This window comes from Euleptes europaea, chromosome 3 (genome assembly GCF_029931775.1).
Source record: "Euleptes europaea isolate rEulEur1 chromosome 3, rEulEur1.hap1, whole genome shotgun sequence".
In the NCBI taxonomy this organism is placed as follows: domain Eukaryota; kingdom Metazoa; phylum Chordata; class Lepidosauria; order Squamata; family Sphaerodactylidae; genus Euleptes; species Euleptes europaea.
In genome coordinates this window covers 58,496,932-58,515,997 of record NC_079314.1, presented here as the reverse complement: position 1 = coordinate 58,515,997, position 19,066 = coordinate 58,496,932, and the positions used below count along the sequence as shown (strand labels likewise).

At 41.4% G+C, this 19,066-nt stretch overlaps 1 protein-coding gene across 1 annotated transcript in view; it reads left to right on the top strand.

Moving 5' to 3' along the window:
• CPED1 (cadherin like and PC-esterase domain containing 1) overlaps positions 1-19,066 on the top strand; it is a 105,751-nt gene that overhangs the window by 16,861 nt on the left and 69,824 nt on the right. Inside the window, exons 2-4 of the mRNA XM_056846691.1 lie at positions 3,290-3,467; positions 14,409-14,515; positions 18,054-18,129. Coding sequence (XP_056702669.1) covers positions 3,290-3,467; positions 14,409-14,515; positions 18,054-18,129 — 361 coding nt within the window. The remainder of the gene's footprint in view (positions 1-3,289; positions 3,468-14,408; positions 14,516-18,053; positions 18,130-19,066) is intronic.

Genomic DNA, 19,066 nt, shown 5'->3' with positions numbered 1-19,066 from the left:
TTATTACCATAACTACACTAATATTATCAGAGGCAAAAATATTATCTATTGAAGTTAGAGTTTGACTAAAGGGGGTTAAGTCAATATAAGATGCTATTTTTCTTCTATTGTAAAATTTATGATGTTTGATCTCTGTATTGTGGTGATTGGACTGGAACTGAAATACCGGTAAATTGGATTTCAGATATTAACAATACTGAAGATTAATTTTAGTTGAGTAAATAGTCCATTTAAGCCAAATAGTAATGGTATTACCTGGTGAAATTTCCCATGTTTTTTTTCTACAATCCTTTCTCTACTGACAAAATTCTAGTATTTCCACAAAACAGATTTATCTAGCTCAGATTGCTAGATAATGAAGTGCAAGGCCTTTGCAGCCAAGTCAGGAATAGTGTTTGTGTGAGCTTGGGGATGGTAAAGCGGGAACTTCAGTGGCAATCTGTTTTTCCCACCGGATGGATCCGAAACAAAGTAGGGCGTATATGCTAACAAGATTTAACATGTTACCATCAGCAATATTACAGGGGAGATTTTGTAAAAATACCACTCACAGCAAGGTTATGCCCTTGTGGAACAAACTATATAGAATCGGTTGCACATGTTCTTTTGCACTGTCCCCTTTATCAGATAATCCATCCTTCTTAAATTTATCAATCCATTGTTTGCTAGTAGGGAGTAGCAACCGGATGAGCACAGGGTAGCCTTTTTTATGTCTACCCAGGATGTGGCCACAATTGACTATGTAGCCAAGTTTTTGCAGCAAGCAATGGAGATTCATGAATGGTATTGGAAACAGGAAAAGGTGAACTTTGTTGAGTGAAACTGTACAATTACATTCTCAGTGGATGTTGTTTATGCCAATAAAGGTTTTGACATTAAATTGACTCATGATAGCTCACAAAATAGACAAGGTCAGTAACTGTGTTGGTCCGTAGTAGAATCATAAAAAAAATACAATAGCCACCTACTGTGGACAAATATATGGACACATTTTGGAGGCATAATATCTAGTGGTCCATAGCATTCCCTTACAGTAGTCAACAAAGCCAGAATAATACCAAAAGATAACTTGCTACGAGATAGGCCTAAATGAAACAACAGAACATCACTGCTGGTCATGTATAGGTCTCAACTCAAACCAGATAAACACATCATTAACGACCTACAAGCTAAGCTGGGCAATGATATTCTTCTCTCACAGGCATCAGGAGGAAAACCTTTTCTTGCCCACAGGTTGCCTTTTGACCTTAAACAACTTCTCACTCACAACTAGGGTTGCCAACCTCCAGGTACTCACCTCAAAAAGAAGAACCTAGGTTGTTAGAATGAAAGTGTTCTACGCAGATACGTTCCACCAGTAAGGAAAGAAAAAAGCTCTGGGCAAACTGGGAGTAAAACTCGAGCTTACATTAAGAATCCATGTGCATCTTCTGAGGAAGAAATCTTTGAAACAGGAACAACCAACCGGTAACCTGAAAAGAAAAGAAAAATAACTTTACGCATGGACATGTCTGGAAAAAACAACAGTGACATGAACACTTACCTTGAGAAGTTATAGTGATATGATTCATGGACTTCACTTGTCACATATGGAGACTGTACCCTCTGACCTTGAGATTTTGTATGATGACTGATCTATTATATGGTATTTGTATTGCAAGCATGTGGGAGATTTTGTATGTATAACATTGAGTTGGTTTATGTTTAGCATAGTTGTAGTAAGAATACATAGAGTAGAGATATCATCATTAAATGTGCAACTTTGATATGAAAACCTGGTAAAAATTACAATAGGTTGTTTTTGTTAAAATACAAGCCCTAGAGGTTGGCAACAATTGATTTTCAGTCTAGAGAAGCCCTTGAGATTGGCAAACACTCTTTTCTCCAGGTCATTCCTGGAGGGTGGCAACAGAGGATTTTTTTATCCAGGCCAGCCCTGGAGGTTGGGAACTGAGTTTTTTTCTTCCTCAGGTTTGTCCAGGAGGGTAATAACAATAGAACTTATAACTTAGATTTTACAACTTGATTTACATTATAATAGGTTGTTTTTGCTAGAACACAAACCTCCAGGTACTAGCTGGAGATCTCCTGCTATTACAACTGATCTCCGGCTGATAGAAATCAGTTCACCTGGAGAAAATGTCCGCTTTGGCAATTGGATTCTATGGCGTTTAAGTCCCTCCCATCCCCAAACCCCGCCCTCCTCAGGCTCCGCCCCAAAAACCTCCCACCGGTGGCAAAGAGGGACCTGGCAACCCTACTCACGACAGTGTGGTTTCTAATATGGATATGGGCTTTGGGACCAGGCTCCGCAACAAACCAAGATGCCAACTCTATCCCCATGTTCACTCTGATAACACAATCATGGGACCTAACAACACCAGCCATACCATTTCAGGTTCATTTGCTTAATTATCTTCAAACATTATATATGCCATCAAATGTCAGCAATGCCCTTCCACTCTCTATATCAGTCAAACTGGTCAGTCCCTACACAAAAGTATAAAAAGACACAAATCTGATATAATAAATCACAACACTCAAAAAACAGTGGGAGAACATTTTAATCTTCCAGGCAATTCCATTGCTGATGTAAGAGTGGCAGTCCTCAAACAGAGAAATTTCAAGGGGAGGTAGGGTTGCCAGGTCTCCCCAGTCACTGATGGGGGGTGGGGGGGGAGTAGGGTTGTCAGATCCAGGTTGGGAAACTCCTGGAGATTTGGGAAAGCAGCCTGGGGAAGACAGGGACCTCAGGGGGGTGCAATGCCATCCAGTCCACTATCCAAAACATCCGTTTTCTCCTGGGGAACTTATCTTTGTCACCTGGAGAACAGTTGTAATTCCGGGGGGATCCCCAGGTCCTACCTGGAGGCTGGCATCCCTAAGAGGAGGTTACAACAGGAGAGTGCTGAACTTGAGTTCATTTACAAATTCAGAACAATGGGCCCCCAAGACGGAATAGGGACATAGGATTATTATCTCATTATTATCTCACTACAGATGCTCATTTTCTGCCCCTAAGCATTTGTCTTCTGTGTTAACCAAGCTGATTACAATGTGCATTGTACCTTTGCCTCCTGAGTCACTTCTTTGCAACACCTCTCCCACCTTTTGACTGGAATATAAGGACTCAGGGATCTCCATTCCGACTTGTATTTGACTATGAGCTTTGACTCTCAAAACTTATACCCCCCTCCCAAATCCTGTTGATCTCCAAGGTGCTACTGTTCTACTGCAAACCAACACAGCTATCTTCTGAAGGCATATGATCTTGTCTCTTCTCTTTTAGATTGAAGATTCCATTTCTAAGTATGTCAGAAGCCTGGCAAAAAATGTGATACTTTACATCCCGTCTTCCAGCAATAAACAAGACCTTCAGTTGTATCAGCACATCCTTGCACAGCACAGCTTTACAGTTACAGTCCTTGAAGACAGGAAATTGAATGGACAGAAAGAACTCCACCCAGGTGAGAAAACTCAATGCCATACCAATAGGGATGCCAGCCTCCAGATGGGACCTGAGGATCCCTCAGAATTACAGGTCATCTGCAGACTACACAGAACAATTCCTTTAGAGAAAATGGATGCTTTGGAGGGTGGACTAATCTAGTAAAGGCTTTTAACCAAATACACTAGTGAAGTAAATATGTCACAATTTTAGGTAATATTGATGTATGTTTTCTGGCAAGCAACATCAGTTCATTACTCCCCCCTCCAAAAAAGAAAAGAAGAAGACCATAACAGGATTTAATTTAAGTGCTTTCTGTCAACATCCAGATGTATCTGTAACTTTCCCCATAAGGGAATTGTATCAAAAACTTTCAAAAGATGCCATTTTTAAAGCAAAAATCCTGCTGCTAATTCTATTCCACATGTTTGTGTTTTGTAGCTTGATCTGATTCCCAGCTTTTAAGAACAAGCTATTCAAATAAATTCAAGAAGTGAAGTAACTTGCTTACATACCAAACTTATGATCTTCCTTGAAAACAGATGGAGAAAGATTACTTCTCTCCTTGCTAGGCTACGTTTTTGTATGTTATTCAGCTGTGATACTTGATGTATTAGTTTCTGAAGACATATAGTTTATGTTGTGTCATAACATTTTTCTAGTAGAACTATTCTAAATTATAAAAATTCACTCCTTGGATGCAGTACTTAAAAGGTTTAGGCAATATAGACTAAAACATGAAATGAAAATGGTCAGGTAAATTGACAAGAATTGCTTGTCCTTGTCAGACATAATTTAGTAGCCATCAAGTAATTTTTTTCAATCAGCTTCAGGTTTTCAAAGGTCTTAGTGCTTCATGTTCCTCCACATGTTAAGATGGATATTGTGAGGATTTATAGAAAGCTGGCTCTGAACCAATGGACAAGGCTAATGGCATAAATGGAAAAAATGAAATGTTCCTTACCCTCCCTTCTGTTCCTGAATTCTTATTAGCTCTAAGGCAAATTACTTTCACATGTAGTCTCTCACATTATAGCCTAACCTTAAAGGCTCTTGTTAATTTGAGCCACTTGACATTAAGACAGTGATTGTAAGTAGATCTATTCAGAATCCCACTCAGTAGGACTTGGTCCCATGAAAGTAGCCTGTATATAAACAACTAAGGGAGCAATCCCAAGCAGGTCTACTCAGAACTATGTTATCCAGTAGGACTTACTCCCAGGAAACTGTCCTTAGGATTGCAACCTAACGGAGCAATCCTACACAGTTCTACTCATATGTAAGCCCCATGTTATTCAATGGGTCTTAATCTGAGGAAAGTGTCTTTAGGATTGCCCTATAAAGCAGGAACTAATTTCTTCCATGGAACTTTCCATGCTCCTCAGATAGCAGGAGGTGCATGACTAGGATCCATAAACACACTTCATATTGTGCAAGTGAATACAGAGCTATGGGGTAGGACTGTGGCTCAGTGGCTGAGTATCTGCTTGGCATACAGAAGGTACCAGGTTCAATCCTGGACATCTCCAGTTCAAAGGATCAGGTAGCAGGTGATATGACTCTACTGAGTCCCTGGAAAACCACTGCTAGTCAGGCTAGATGATACTGACCCTTATAGAAGAAGGGTGTGATTCAGTAGAAGACAGGTTCATGTGTTCAGCTCCCATAAATGAAAAAAGAGACCCAAAGTAACGGCTGTATAGTCCCTTAAACATTGGGGTGATGGTAAGCACATATGTTGGAATGGGTGTGCCATTTATTAGCACATGCCAGATACATTACAGGAATACTACAGCAGCATTACTATACTACTATAGTGTTACTGTACTACAACAATCTGCCAATTGTCAATAAACTGATGAAGGAAGCTTTGACTCTTGAAAGCTTATACACTGGAAATCTTGAAGGTCTTTAAGGTTTAACCGGGCTCAACCCTTGCAGTACTACAACAGGAACTCCTATGGTGGTAGACAGTTCACAAAGCTGAATACCTTTCAGATTGTTTCTATTCCTACACTATTTTTTGCTTTTCTCTCTCTCCACCATAACCTCCCCCTTTTCTTTTTCTGGCAACATTATGTACATATAATATATGATTCATTGATAAATCTTCCTCTTTTTAAGAACAAAGATTTGTGTGTGTGTGTATGGACGGCACAGAAGTAAATCTCAGAATCCAATAGGGAGCCTAAATTCCCTGTGTAGCTCTTGGCACAGCACTGCTATTGTGGTCTTCTGCAGCTGGTGCAGAGGAAAGAAGCAGAACTGGCCATTTTAGGAGAGAGGAAAAGACCACAAAATTATAGTAGGTCACAGACTAAACATACATCAGCAAAGTGACTACTTTCCAAAGCAATACGCTACTACTATGAGCTATGGTATCAAGACGGGGTGGTTTTTTTATTAGTTTTTGTCCTTATTCTATGCCAGTGTTGTTAGCAGTGCTTAGACTTCTGGCTGTCTCCCCCCCACCCCCGAAATCTTTTACAAATGATATAAATGGGATAGAAAAGATTCAGAAGAGATAAAGTAAGAGAAAAATGATATAAAATGCAAAACATATTAGTAGATCTTAAAATTTATTAATTTTGATGTTTACACCATGCATTTCTCCCCAGTGGGGACTAGGGTTGCCAGCTCCGGGTTAGGAAACACCTGGCGCTTTTGGGGGTGGAGCCTGGGGAGGGTGGGGTTTGGGGAAAGGGAGGGACTTCAATGGGCTATAATGCCCTAGATTCCACCTTCCAAAGCAGCCGTTTTGTCCAGGTGAACTGATCTCTAGTGTCTAGAGAACAGTTGTAGTCCCAGGAGATCACCAGCCACTTCCTGGAGGTTGGCAACCCTAATGGGGACCCCAAGCAACTTACATAGTTCTCCTGTTCTCCATTTTATCTTCCCAGTAGCAGCAGCAGCCTTGTGAGGTAGGTTAAGGTGAGAGAATGTGATAGGCCTAAGATCATTCACAGAGCTTCTGTGGTAGAATGGAGATTCAAACTTGGATCTCCCAGATCCTAGTCTGACATTTTAACCTCTTCATAGTTCTACATTGTGAGCCTCAGAAAAATAGTGTTGTGACATGACTGAGGGTCCTTCAGGTTTTCAGGAAGGAAAACAAATGTTCTTCCCCTTCAAAGGGTGTGTGGCCACAACACAGCAGAGAATTGTGCTTGCTTAAGCCCATTGAAATCAAGATGTAACAACTGGGAACCTGCAAGGACTTATCTCATTTTCACCTCTCCCGTTATTTCTTCTTTCCCTTTCCTAAAGCCCCCATTGCCTCTCCCATTTTCCTGCTTCCTTTTCTCCTTCCCATCCAACAGCTAGTAATCCAGGAACTTCCCAACCTGGAGCTGGCCACCCTAACCAAGCCTGGCCCCAATGAGTACTCCCTCAAGGGCCCTGTCTTTTACTCAGTGAAACCCCATCTGGAATGCTGTGGTTGCCTAGCAACAGCCACTTAGAGAATCAGTTTGCTAAAGCTACAGGTGCTTATTTTATCATTTTGGGTTTTAAATTTTTTTCACACTTTTCTGCACATCTGGAGCATTTTTCAGGTTTGTAGAAACATCTGTCTTGCCCGTTCACAGCTCCTATCACTGGATATAAGTATCCTCAGATTTGGCCGACTTTGGTATTAGAATATAAGATAAGAAAGCTTTCTTCATTCGAGAACAACTGACTATAGAACAAATTGCCTGGTGGGCTGGGGATGGAGCTGCAAGATCTCCTTCAGTGGAGGTGCTCATTATGGAATTTCCCCCTCAATTTTTTTTAAAGATAATCTTTTAATTGGAAGAGGAGGGCAATTTCCAGTGGCAGCCAGGAAACTATCTATTCTTGTTGAATGCAAGCTGTACAAGTGTTCCTTCATTTTAGAAAAATAACTACTGCAAATGAAAAAGCATAAGGGGAAAATGCTAGTGTATTTAGTTAACATCTGGTTACAATTTTCTGACATAAGGGCCCACCTATTTAAGTGAATGAAAGATGTTTAGCAAAATAAATAAGACACTGGATCTTTTGTTCTTTTCATTACTGTGGGGTAAAGGAAATATAATGAATCGAGAGGTCACAAGAAGCTCAGCTTTTATAAATACAAAAGTCTGAGAAAATTTAAGTAAATTGAATTCAAGTTCGAGCAGTATAAACAATCCAACAGAGTTAAGGTTAAATAAACATGACTAGGGACTCATTGATGCTAATACAAGCACAAAAGTCCTTGAGACATTAGTAATTTTGTTTTTAATCATTGCTAAAGAAACATACTAAAAATGAATCATGATATAAAAGTATTGTGGAATAAATAAATTAACTGTACATTCAACCTTGCTTTATTTCTCTTAAAATAGGATGCAAACACCACAGACCCCCACAGAACATTAATTTCTCAATTTAAAACATATGTTGCAGACATTAATTTTTGTTTGTAAAGCAAAATGGATATTTCCATTGTATTCTTTAGTCCTAGCTTTTGGCTAAACACTTCCATTTAAGATCATATTTGGAGACTTGGGATCATTTTGATTTTTAAAATTTTTTAACATAACGTATATTTAGTTTAGAATTTTTGAAATTACTTGTTTTGATTTCTTGTGAAAAATGAGTGAGACGGGCAGAATAATCCTGGGAACTGAAGCAGCCAGGAACGGCGCAGCCGCCTCCACAGAGGCTTCCCGGCTGCCGCAGGGGGTGGGGACGGGGTTTAAAAACAAAAAACGTTAAAATGGGGGGAAAGGCTCTATTGCAAACCCAAAATGGTGATACAGCAATGCCGTTGCATTAGGGGGCATTCCCAGGGGGTTGTTAGAATGCTGCCTGAAGGCAGCTCCACCTCCCAGAATGGCACAGGGATTTGCACTGGAAGAACACCGGTGGGAGGCCACATTGGCCTCTGAGGGCTGCGCTACTGCTGTGGTCCAGGAGGGCCAGCATAAGTGGCCCTATGCCGGTGTCCGTGCCAGTTTGCATGGCACAAATGGCACAGACACCGGCGTAGGGATCACTCTAGCTCCTAAGAGCATTTGCGCCCCCCCCCTTCAGGATTGCACAGTTAAGTATAGTGGAGTAACAAGGAAGGAGATGCGTTGGTGGGAAAAGGGAGGCCAAGGCAAGGAAAGTGTGGGGGAAACTGCCATGTGAATGCTCTTGCCACTGTGAATGTCTCTGCATTCACAGTAGCAACAAAAACTACACAGAGAATAGTTGCCATGTGTGGAAGAAGCCTGGGTCTACAGGGGGGAAAATCCAAAATATATAGTAACTAAAATGCAAATAAATAAATGAGTCCACATGAACTTATGGAATCATAAATTGGAATCATGCCGCAGATGGATGAAGACAGTATAATTTATTTATGTGTTTGACATTTAAAAGGTGAAGCGAATGTTGCTAGGTTTTGGTTGCAGTATAATTTGAAAATGGCATCCTCAGCATTAAAATGTATATATTTGCTAACACGTTGGCTACAATCCAGAGAATCATGTGAATACATCTGCATGTACAGCAGGATGTTTCTTCTCATTTCTTTCCAAAACAGACCACCACTACACTCTCCAGCTGGTCTGGAATATGAGGGAATGTTGAAGACAGAATTTACATGATAACCTTGCAGTAGCTTAGTAAGAAGTACTGCTAGACCCAGGAAACAATAACTTTTGGAAACCCTGGATGGAATTTCACTCTGGGCCAAAGGCCGTGGCATATTCACCATTAACTGATGGTGAGCCATCTGTAGACTACAGATTTCCACAGGAAATGGAGAACAGGGCAGTATATAATTTATGTCATAAGTTTCATTTTTTAAAGGTTGTTATCCCACCTTTCCTGGAAAGCTCAAGGCTGCAATAAAAAGGCCTAATAAAATCATCAACAATTAACACCACAAATACCTCTCTTGTTATCACAAATACAAATGTAAATATTCTGCCCAAGATAAATTCCACTCAGGTGCCTAGCGAATGCCCATATAAAAAGGCACACCAAAATGAACTGGAAATACATTCCATTTAGAAGAAGGCACACTGAAAAAACCAGACTTTCTTAAGACATGGAATCTTGCTCGCTTTTTCCAGAGGGTCAGAACCACAATGGAAAAGGCTCATGAATGGGCTGCAGTGACATGTGTGGACTCACAGAGAAAGTTCCTGGCAGGTCAGCCTTAAGCAAGCAGAGCCAAACCCCAGTAGCTCTGCCAACGTAACAGGCTAATTGGCATGGGACCTTCAGGGGCAACACCGACTGCTTGGTGGGGTGAGCAAGCACCCGTCGCCGACACAGGTGGCCATGTGTAAGCTGAGCTGTCCCTGCTGTGCTGGCTTGTAGCAACACCTTGGCTTGTTCCTGGGCCATTTTAACTTCCAACTCTACCCCAGTGCAATTCTAACTGAAGGCAAAACCAGAAGGTTCTCCTGAGAGCACTGTAACAGTTGCAGGGGTTCATACAAGGAGAGGCAATCCTTCAGACTGTAAAGGGCTTTCAGGGTAAGTCATGAGAAAGTCAAGAGAATGGCTGTGTGTGTGTGAGTGAGTGAGTGACAGAGAGAGAGAGAGAGAGAGAGATTGAAGGATGTAGCAAAGCAATGAATATTCAGTGATGCCCACACTACAGTATTGGAGGAAGGTAAGGTGCCTGAGACCTAGATTTTTGGGGTGGAGCCTGAGAGGGTGAGGTTTGGGGAGAAGAGGGACTTCAATGGGGTATAATACCTTAGAGTCCACCATCCAAACCAGCCATTTTCTCCAGGTGAATTGATCTCTGTCACCTGGAGATCTGTTGTAATAGCGGGAGATCTCCAGCCACCACCTGGAGGCTGGCAACCCTACTAAGACCCCAGAGTAATTGGTGAGGAGGATTTCAGAGGGGGCCTAATGAGCAATAAGGAGGGGGCCTGAGGATGGGACTTTAACCAGAGGTGGCTCAGAGGGATTCCAAGGGCTGCATACGGTGCAGTTAGAAGTTTTGTATCCACAGGCCAGAGCTCCTTTTTAATTATTATAATGATCTGGAGTAGCCTCATAGGATGCCGGGGACTTTTTCCACAGTAATGGAATCGAGAAGAATAGTTCAGAGCACCTGGCTCAGAAAATGTTCCTGACACATGTATCCAGTGTTCAGGAAGTAGTCCTTGGAATGCCAATATGATGATCACATTCTACACACGCCTGAGGGTTCATCCAGAGTACCAAGGCTCAGCACACTAGAAAAACATTGTGAAGTGCCTGGATTTCTGTGATCTGTTTGCTCTTTCTTGGTATGCTATGTTTGCCTTTAAAGAAGAGTTGCCATGTATTTTTTTTCCCTTATTATGGAAGTTATTCATGGCATCTCACTAGTGCAGTTTGCCATTTATTTATTTATTTATTTAAAAAATCTTCTTATTTCCCTTTGTGTAGAAATATCAGAGAATTTTCAACTTAATATTGCTTGGTGTCTGACAGCCTGATTCAGAAACCAACTAAAGCCAAAAATATCTGGGTTTAATGCTGGGATTCTGTTTCACTAATGGCAGAGCATCCCTCCGATGCAAAGAGCTTTCTGCCTGCAGAACATGGCCTGCCTACACAAGGCTGCTTGCATCAGAGAAAGGCTCCACTATTCACACAACAGAATCACAAGTTCCAACCTCATTTTAAGTTAGTTGACTCCCAGTAATTTCAGTGGGGACTTAAAGGCATAAATTAAGTTGTAGATTAGCTTGGCAACTTCTCATCAAGTCTGTTTTCCCTTCACACCCTATGTTTGCAGAATATTAATTACACACATAGGGCGAAAACGCATGGTCGCTTTAGCCTGCTTTAATCCCTGTTTCAGCCAGAATTCATCCAGGATCAAATGCATGCGTTTCACCGAACGTGCATTTGATCCTAGCTGAATCCTAGCTGAAACAGGGAATAAAGGAGGCTAAAGCGACCATGAGTTTTCGCCCACAGTCTTAAACTTCAGTGCAGAAACAGCTGGCACTAATCAGCTATTTCATCCACTATCCGTTGTACAAAACTATTGCATTCTTAAAAATTAGTCTTCAGAAGTCATATAGCTTACTCGGCCAGAAAGTGTGGAAATGGCTTGCATGGAGCTGTGCTAATAGCTGGCACAGAGATGCTAATAAATAGTCATTTAAAAGTTTTTCATCTCTGTTGAAGACTGTCATAAACAGAAGCAGCCCTGCACAGCTTCTTCATCACAGCAATAATCACATTGAAGTTGGTGTCATTCCCAGAATTTTGTTTCCAGCCATCATCCTGGTTGAGCTGCATTGTGTCCTGAAAAAAAACAAAAGCCTAGTCTGCTATTGTGTAGAATTAAATGAAGGTTTTCATAGCATGAAGGTAGACATTGGTGGTGGAAAGTGCTGTCAAGCTGCAGCCGACTTCTGATGACCCTGTAGTATTTTCAAGGCAAGAGACAAACAGAAGAGATGTGCCATTGCCTGCCTCTGTGTAGCAATCCTGGATTTCCTTGGTGGTCTTCTGAGATCTGATAAGACTGGACTAGCCTGGGCCATCCAGGTCAGGGCAGGCAAACATTATCACCTGCAAATATGCATGCCCCAAGGAATACCAGGGTTGCTGTGCAGAGGATGGCACTGGCAAACCACCTCTGTTAGTCTCTTGCCATGAAAACCCTAAAAGGGGTTAGTCTCTTGCCATGAAAACCCTAAAACCATAAGTCGGCTGCAACTTGAAGGCACTTTACACACACACACAATACACATGCCACATTGCTATTAAATACATTGCTGCAGGGCTGGCTGAACAGTTGCCTAATGGTAGGTTAATTTATCATATTTTTACCACCCTTCCTCCAAGAAGCTCAGGGCATACTTTCAGAGCCATCCTAAGCAGAGAGACACCCTTCTAAGTTAATTGAAGTCTTCCCCGCTCCCAGTCTGGCTTCACAACATCACTGTGGTGTAGTGGTTAGAGACGAGTGTGAAACTAGGATCTGGGATGACCCAGGTTTAAATCTCTACCCTGCCATGCAAGTTTGCTGGGTGACCTTTGGCCAGTCACTCTCTCTTAGCCTAACCCACCTCACAGGTTTGTTGTGAGGACAAAATGGAGGAAGGGAAACTGATGTTGTATGCTACTTTGGGTCCCCATTGAGAAGAAAAGCAGGGTATAACTATCTAAATAAATAAACAAACCTGAGAGAAGATTCTCAGCTGACCAGAGATTTGAACCTTAGTCTGACCCACTCTCCACTATGCCTCACTATCTGTAAGTGCTGGGAAGTTTTCAAGACTGCTGTCTAGAGCATATATCATGAAGTCTGTTCATTGAATTCATTTCTTTAAAAAATTAAAACATGCAAGCATATTTTATGCAACAACTTCTTCAAAGAAACTCTTTCCTCAGACTTCAAATGTTAAAGGAGTACCCAGGGTTGTTTTCAGGCCAGTCTATCCTGCTGGTTCTCTGCTTTGCCGTCTCGATTAGCAAAATATTATCTCCCACTTCAGAAGCTCTTCAGATGAAAAAATAAGTTTGTCATCCTATGCCAACTAATTCTTTGTTGATAGGCTCTTAATAGTCATTTTAGGCATTCCAAGTGATCAGTCTGGAGAGCAAAATGTGTGAGAATAACGCAATCTTATTTTCATCTGCTATCTTAGTTACTGTTTTGATCCACATAAGAATAAGAGTCTAACCAGATATGCTGGTTTCCATAGCCATTTCCCAAGCTTAGTTATCTGGCCTGCTGGAGGCTCAGTTCAGATCAGAATCTATGCTATCTTTCCCAAACTGAAGTGACCCTGGGGGGTGCTATTTCCCCTGTTGTAGGAATATTGATAGAGTTATTCTAAAATTTCCCCAGTGGGACAAATAGTGGCTCCTTGGGGCCACTTCAGGTCAGGAAAATAGTGTGGCGAGGTTTAAACCCCTCCCTTGGGTCCCATTCAGCTTGATAATTAAGTCTGCAAGACCACTGGGAGCTGAAGGAATTGGCATGTCTGGTTAGACTCTGAGATGCTGTTTACACATAATATACTGCTCAATTTGTACATCAGGCCGCCCAGAATGGAAAAGAATGCTAAGAACCAGATCATATGGACTACTATGAGTATGGGAGTGGCTGAGAAAGAGGTAAAGCTCTTAGCACCAGCTGCCGTGCAATGCTGAGTCACGGCTACTTACTTTGCCCAATATAGCTACAGCTCTAGCATTTAACTAGAAAAAGAAGGGGGCTGAACCATCCATCTCTCATTGGATTAAAAGCGCCCATCAGAATAGTACTTTTTCTAACCTGTGAGGCTACTTGGGCTGCAGTGGTTCAGACCTAATGCCATATCATGCTTCCCACCAAAAAGAAATAATAATGGTTGTGCTGAGCCTCTGAGAAAGGTGGGTAGTCACAACAGCAGTTGGCTTAAGAATCAAGGAAAGTTCTAGCCATGCTAGTAAAAAAAAAGTGAAATGCTGAGATAGCTCCTTAAAGGCCGAGTGAGAAATTGCCCCTTCTATCCCATGAACATAGCCAACTTTACTATGAGGACTGCATAGTAAAAGAAATGAACCTGTCATTGGCTGTCTGTCTTTGTGTTAATCTTGATAGTTTTAGTTTTAGTTTCTGTGAGTGTATTATACTGGCACTTGGTTAGCCAACTAAGGAGAAGCCTTTTAGTAAATAAATACATTTAATACAATTTTCTTTCCAAGAGAATTATGTAAAACAAGATGAAGAAGCAAAATTACCTCTCATTCCTAAATAAATCAATTTCTATCTGTTTTGCTCGGTATATTGTTGCAGTTAGTGCAAGTACAGCACCTTGATGTAGAACACCCAAAATATGCCGTCACTCCAGGAATCACAATAATTTCCCATTATTTCTCCAGTGGATGAGGGACTCAAAGTGTATAGAATTCTAACTCAATGTTCTCAATGTTACTTAGTTTTTCTCAGACTAGAATGTCTTCATAAGTCTTTCTCATTGTGCTTCTCTTTCTTTTCTTTTTATAGGTGAATTAAACCCCTGGGATCTTATGATTTGCTTATCCTCCAGCAAAGCTGACTATGAAAATTGCTTAGGTACACTAGACTCACATCAAACAACACTATTACAGAAGGTATGGTGGTTACAAAGGGTCATGGTTGTTGGCATTCCCTTAAATCAGCAGTCCCCAATTTTGTGGCATTTGTGGGTGCTTTTGGAATTTTGAACACAGGTTGTGGGCACCACAGCAAAACAGACACCATGGGGTCTGAGTCCAATCACAAAATATAAGGAGGTTCCACATTGGATGCAGCTGTTTCCAAGTGGGTGCTCCTGGCAGACAGAAAAGTAATCCTTCCTGGGCTCTTCTGAAGCATCTCCAACTCCAGTGAAGTGGAGAAAAGCCAAGATTAGTTCTTCTCTTTGGGAAAGAAGCAAGTGGGTGCCAGAAGATACATTGGAGGATACCATATTAGGATCCACTGCCTTAAGTAATTATCAATTAATAAAACAAAAATACTGGACTTTTTGATTTAGATTTTTGTTTCACTGCTCTACCATGCACACTATTTGATACCAACATTAACATATATCATATTTTCACTGTTATTGCTGTCCAGCTACTATAGGTATGTGTTGATAGAAAATGGAACACAATCTTTGCATACACAAAGTCCTAGTTTCAGTTCCCAGAATTTAACAGACCTTGGGCTTGTGACCCTGGAGAGCCACTGTTGGTCAGAGTAGGCAACGCAGCAGGAGAGACCAATAGTCTGTCTTTGAGTCAAACTTTGTGTGACATTATGAACCCTTTGTGTCAGTCAGGAATGTTTTGCTGGGGAGGGACCCCTGTGTAGCTTTCCTATAAATTGAGAAAGCCGCTTCAGGGGTTGGTAATATACACGGGGAAAACAGCATGGAGAGAGTGTGTTACCTTCCTCTACTACTGCAGACTTGATTCAGTTTAATCCTGTCTTGACTAGTCTTACTCTCTGTATAAGACAATTTTATATGTTGTGAGCAGGGTTACAACCCAGGCCTTTCTATGCACAATTCTAGCACTTCCTGAAAAAATATCTCACATAACAGAGAAAGGCCTTTGAGTAGGGTTGCCAACCTCCAGGTACTGGGGGAGAAAATAGACACCACTGTACTAGTATCGGGAGACTAGGAAGTCAGTACAGGAGCGAAAAACACATATAGGTGCAAAGACTGTTTATATGCTACTGTGTCTAATATAATACACACTCATAAATACACAAGGTGAACAACACATACAATCATATCAAGCACAAACATACAAAACCATCTCAGGGATGGTGGTAACAAGGAACAGTTCAATTCAAAAGTGCAATGTCTCTCAAAGTATACACATCAATCTTCTGTATTTTGTATACATCTCATGCAGGTAAGTGAGCAGATATAACAGATACTTAATATTCAGGGAGGAATAACTTCATGGTGGATATGGCCGTTTCAAATTCTTTGCAATTGAATTCTTCATCAGTCCTTCCTATTACAGTTTGCAATAATTTAAAATACAAAATTGGTTATATTTCTGTATGCATATAATGCCTTTACAATGTTAGTTTACAAAAATAGATTATATAATAAAATACATACAAAAATACTTATGAGCATGTTCCTCTTATATTGCACATCTTAATAGTAATAATAATGAATTTCAAAGTGCTGGATACAGGTTAGTTCCCACGAAGGTGAGGATAGGTATTTAGAAAATTAGCTTCACATTGCATACATGGCTACATTTGTGAATGTTACCCTTCAGCTGGAGATCAGTTGTAGTAGCAGGAGATCTCCAGCTACTACCTGGAGGTTGGCAACCCTACATTGAAGCCCCTCCCCAAACCCCAAACTCAGGCTCCACCCCAAAAACCTCCTGCTGGTAGCGAAGAGGAACCTGGCAATCCTACCTTTGAGCCAGAGACTCTGGAGGGTCAGGGGCAATTGGTGGTAGGAGGAGAGCCATTTGGCCTAGGCACAGAGACTAGGGCTTGTAAGGCAGATCTTAACTGACAGGCACTGGGCTAGATGTAGCAATATCTGAATTGGTATAAAGTAGTTTTGTGGAGAGTTGAAGGTGTGCTTAGTTCTGTTGTCTCATTCTCACTGAAAAGACAATGTGATGCCTCTTTCTTTCTTTCTTTCTTTCTTTCTTTCTTTCTTTCTTTCTTTCTTTCTTTCTTTCTTTCTTTCTTTCTTTCTTTCTTTCTTTCTTTCTTTCTTTCTTTCTTTCTTTCTTTCTTCTCTGCCTCTCCAAAATAGTTCCCAGATGGCTCTCAACTGTTTTGCTGTGAGTGACTTTGCTGTTACCTCAAGTGAATCTCTGTAGTTTATGCCACCCACAATTGGAATTCAGCTGTCACACATAGCAGGAAAATATAAAATTCCAAAGAAATTTACACAAGTGCCTCATTGACTGAAGAATGCTTGGCAATAATGCAAAACAAAGTGTGGAACATACACTCAGCATTTTAAAGGGAATAGGGGCCAGTTTTTCTGGGTGTTAAGTGGGAGTCATATCTTTTCTTTCCCTGAACAGACTTGGCTTAAAGATTGTTGTTTTTTCTTTATGCCCTTGTACAAACAAGTTTCCTAGGTTTAAGTGGGCAAGCAAGTCAACAGCTACACCCATTAAGAGCAAATGACAATCAGTGGAGTTTTTGAATAAATGCCAGCGAGAGAGAGAGAGAGAGAGAGAGAGAGCACATATTGAGAGGTTCACATGCAGCATGCTCTTTGCCATCGGTGCCTCTTTGCCATCGGCGGGGTTTTTTAGGGGTGGAGCCTGAGGGGGCGGAGTTTGGGGAGGGGAGAGAGGGACTTCACGGTCATAGAGTCCAGTTGCCAAAGCGGCCATTTTATCCAGGTGAACTGATCTCTGTCGGCTGGAGATCAGTTGTAACAGCAGGAGATCTCCAGCTAGTACCTGGAGGTTAGCAACCCTACCCAGTTCAGAGTGCCAAAAACATAATGACTGAACAGGGCTTGAGACTACTTCCTGTACGAGTAGTCAACTCTTCTCATTATCCTAAATAACGTTGCTAACCCTTCCCACTAGGTTTGCCAAGTCCCTCTTCGCCACCGGCGGGAGGTTTTTGGGGTGGAGCCTGAGGAGGGTAGGGTTTGGGGAGGGGAGGAGCTTCAATGCCATAGAGTTCAATTGCCAAAAGCGGCCATGTTTCTTCAGGTGATCTGATCTCTATCGGCTGGAGATCTGTTGAATTAGCAGGAGATCTCCTGCTACTACCAGGCAGTTGGCAACCCTACTTCCCACAGTTTACCAGCATACTTTCCCAGAGCAGGCTGAATAAAAATAATGCTAGGTTTAAGAGAGCCAGCAGGATATAGTGGTTAAGAGTGGTGGTTAGAAGCGGTGGACTCTGATTCCCCACTCCTCCACATGAGCGGTGGATTCTAATCTGGTTGGTTTCCCCATTTCTACACATGAAGCCAGCTGGGTGACCTTGGGCTAGTCACAGCTCTCTTAGAGCTCATCTACCTCACAGGGTGTCTGTTGTGGGGAGGGGAAGGGAAGGCGATTGTAAGCCAGTTTGAGTCTTCCTTAAATGGTAGAGAAAGTTGGCATATAAAAACCAACTCATCTTCTTTAAGGAGGAAAATGACACAATTTTTCTCATTATTTTCAGGCAAATGTTCTCCCCCAAATAGAAAATCTCCTTTGCAGAAAAGAAAGGCTGTGCCAGATAGTGAGAACATATCCAGGTAAAAAAAATCTGATTTCCTTCCACAAATTACTTTGTGTGATCACCTTTACCTTCTGTATACTGGCATACAACTGAATAAAAAATGCTGGAATGGGAATCTGTTTTATAGATTATTGGTTGTGGAGAAAGAATGAAAACAGTGCAATTGTATATTTGCATTAGGCAAAACAACTGTAGACACATGAACGCGAAGGAGGGTCAATGAGAATCAGTGAGGGAACAGCAGACAAAATAAAAAGTGTTCACCCTTTGGTGGAAGACAATCCCCAAGATATCTCATTATGTATATGCAAATATTCCAAAATATTCCAAAATATGGAAAGATCCAAAATATGGAACACTTCTGATCTGAAGCATTCCGCATAAGGATACTCAACCTGTAGGTTCAAACAACACAGGAACCACTGAAAATGGTGCCCACTTTCCCCCAAAGCGCACTTTATAAGGGAAGGGGGGAGATTGGGGGGGAGGTTGGCTTATGGCAGTAAGCTGCTCTGCCCCACTGGGAAAGCAGAATTTAGCTCAGCCCCCTTCCCATAGTGAGTTGACAGAATGTTCCCTACAGCCATTTTGTAGATCATCCAGAGAAAAGTTTGTTTGTTTGTTTTCTCCTGGAAAAAAGCCTCAGGAATGCTCAGAATGAGCACAACATCATATGGATGACCCCTTTAATGCTGGGGTTTCCTGCTTTCCATGCAGGAAATGCAGTTTTGAATTCTAAATGCAATCTTGAATAAAAGGTCATAGCATGCCTCAAGGATATATCTTTCACAGTCACACAGAATGACTGATTTTAAAATCTAAATAAAGCAATTTTCTATTGTTTTACTCTCTTCGCTCTTCATCAGGATATCCTCTTCATTGTCTGCTGGGCCATTTGATTTCTTTTTCCTGGCAGAATTTTCTAATTTAATGTTCCATCTAAGTGTTAAGGC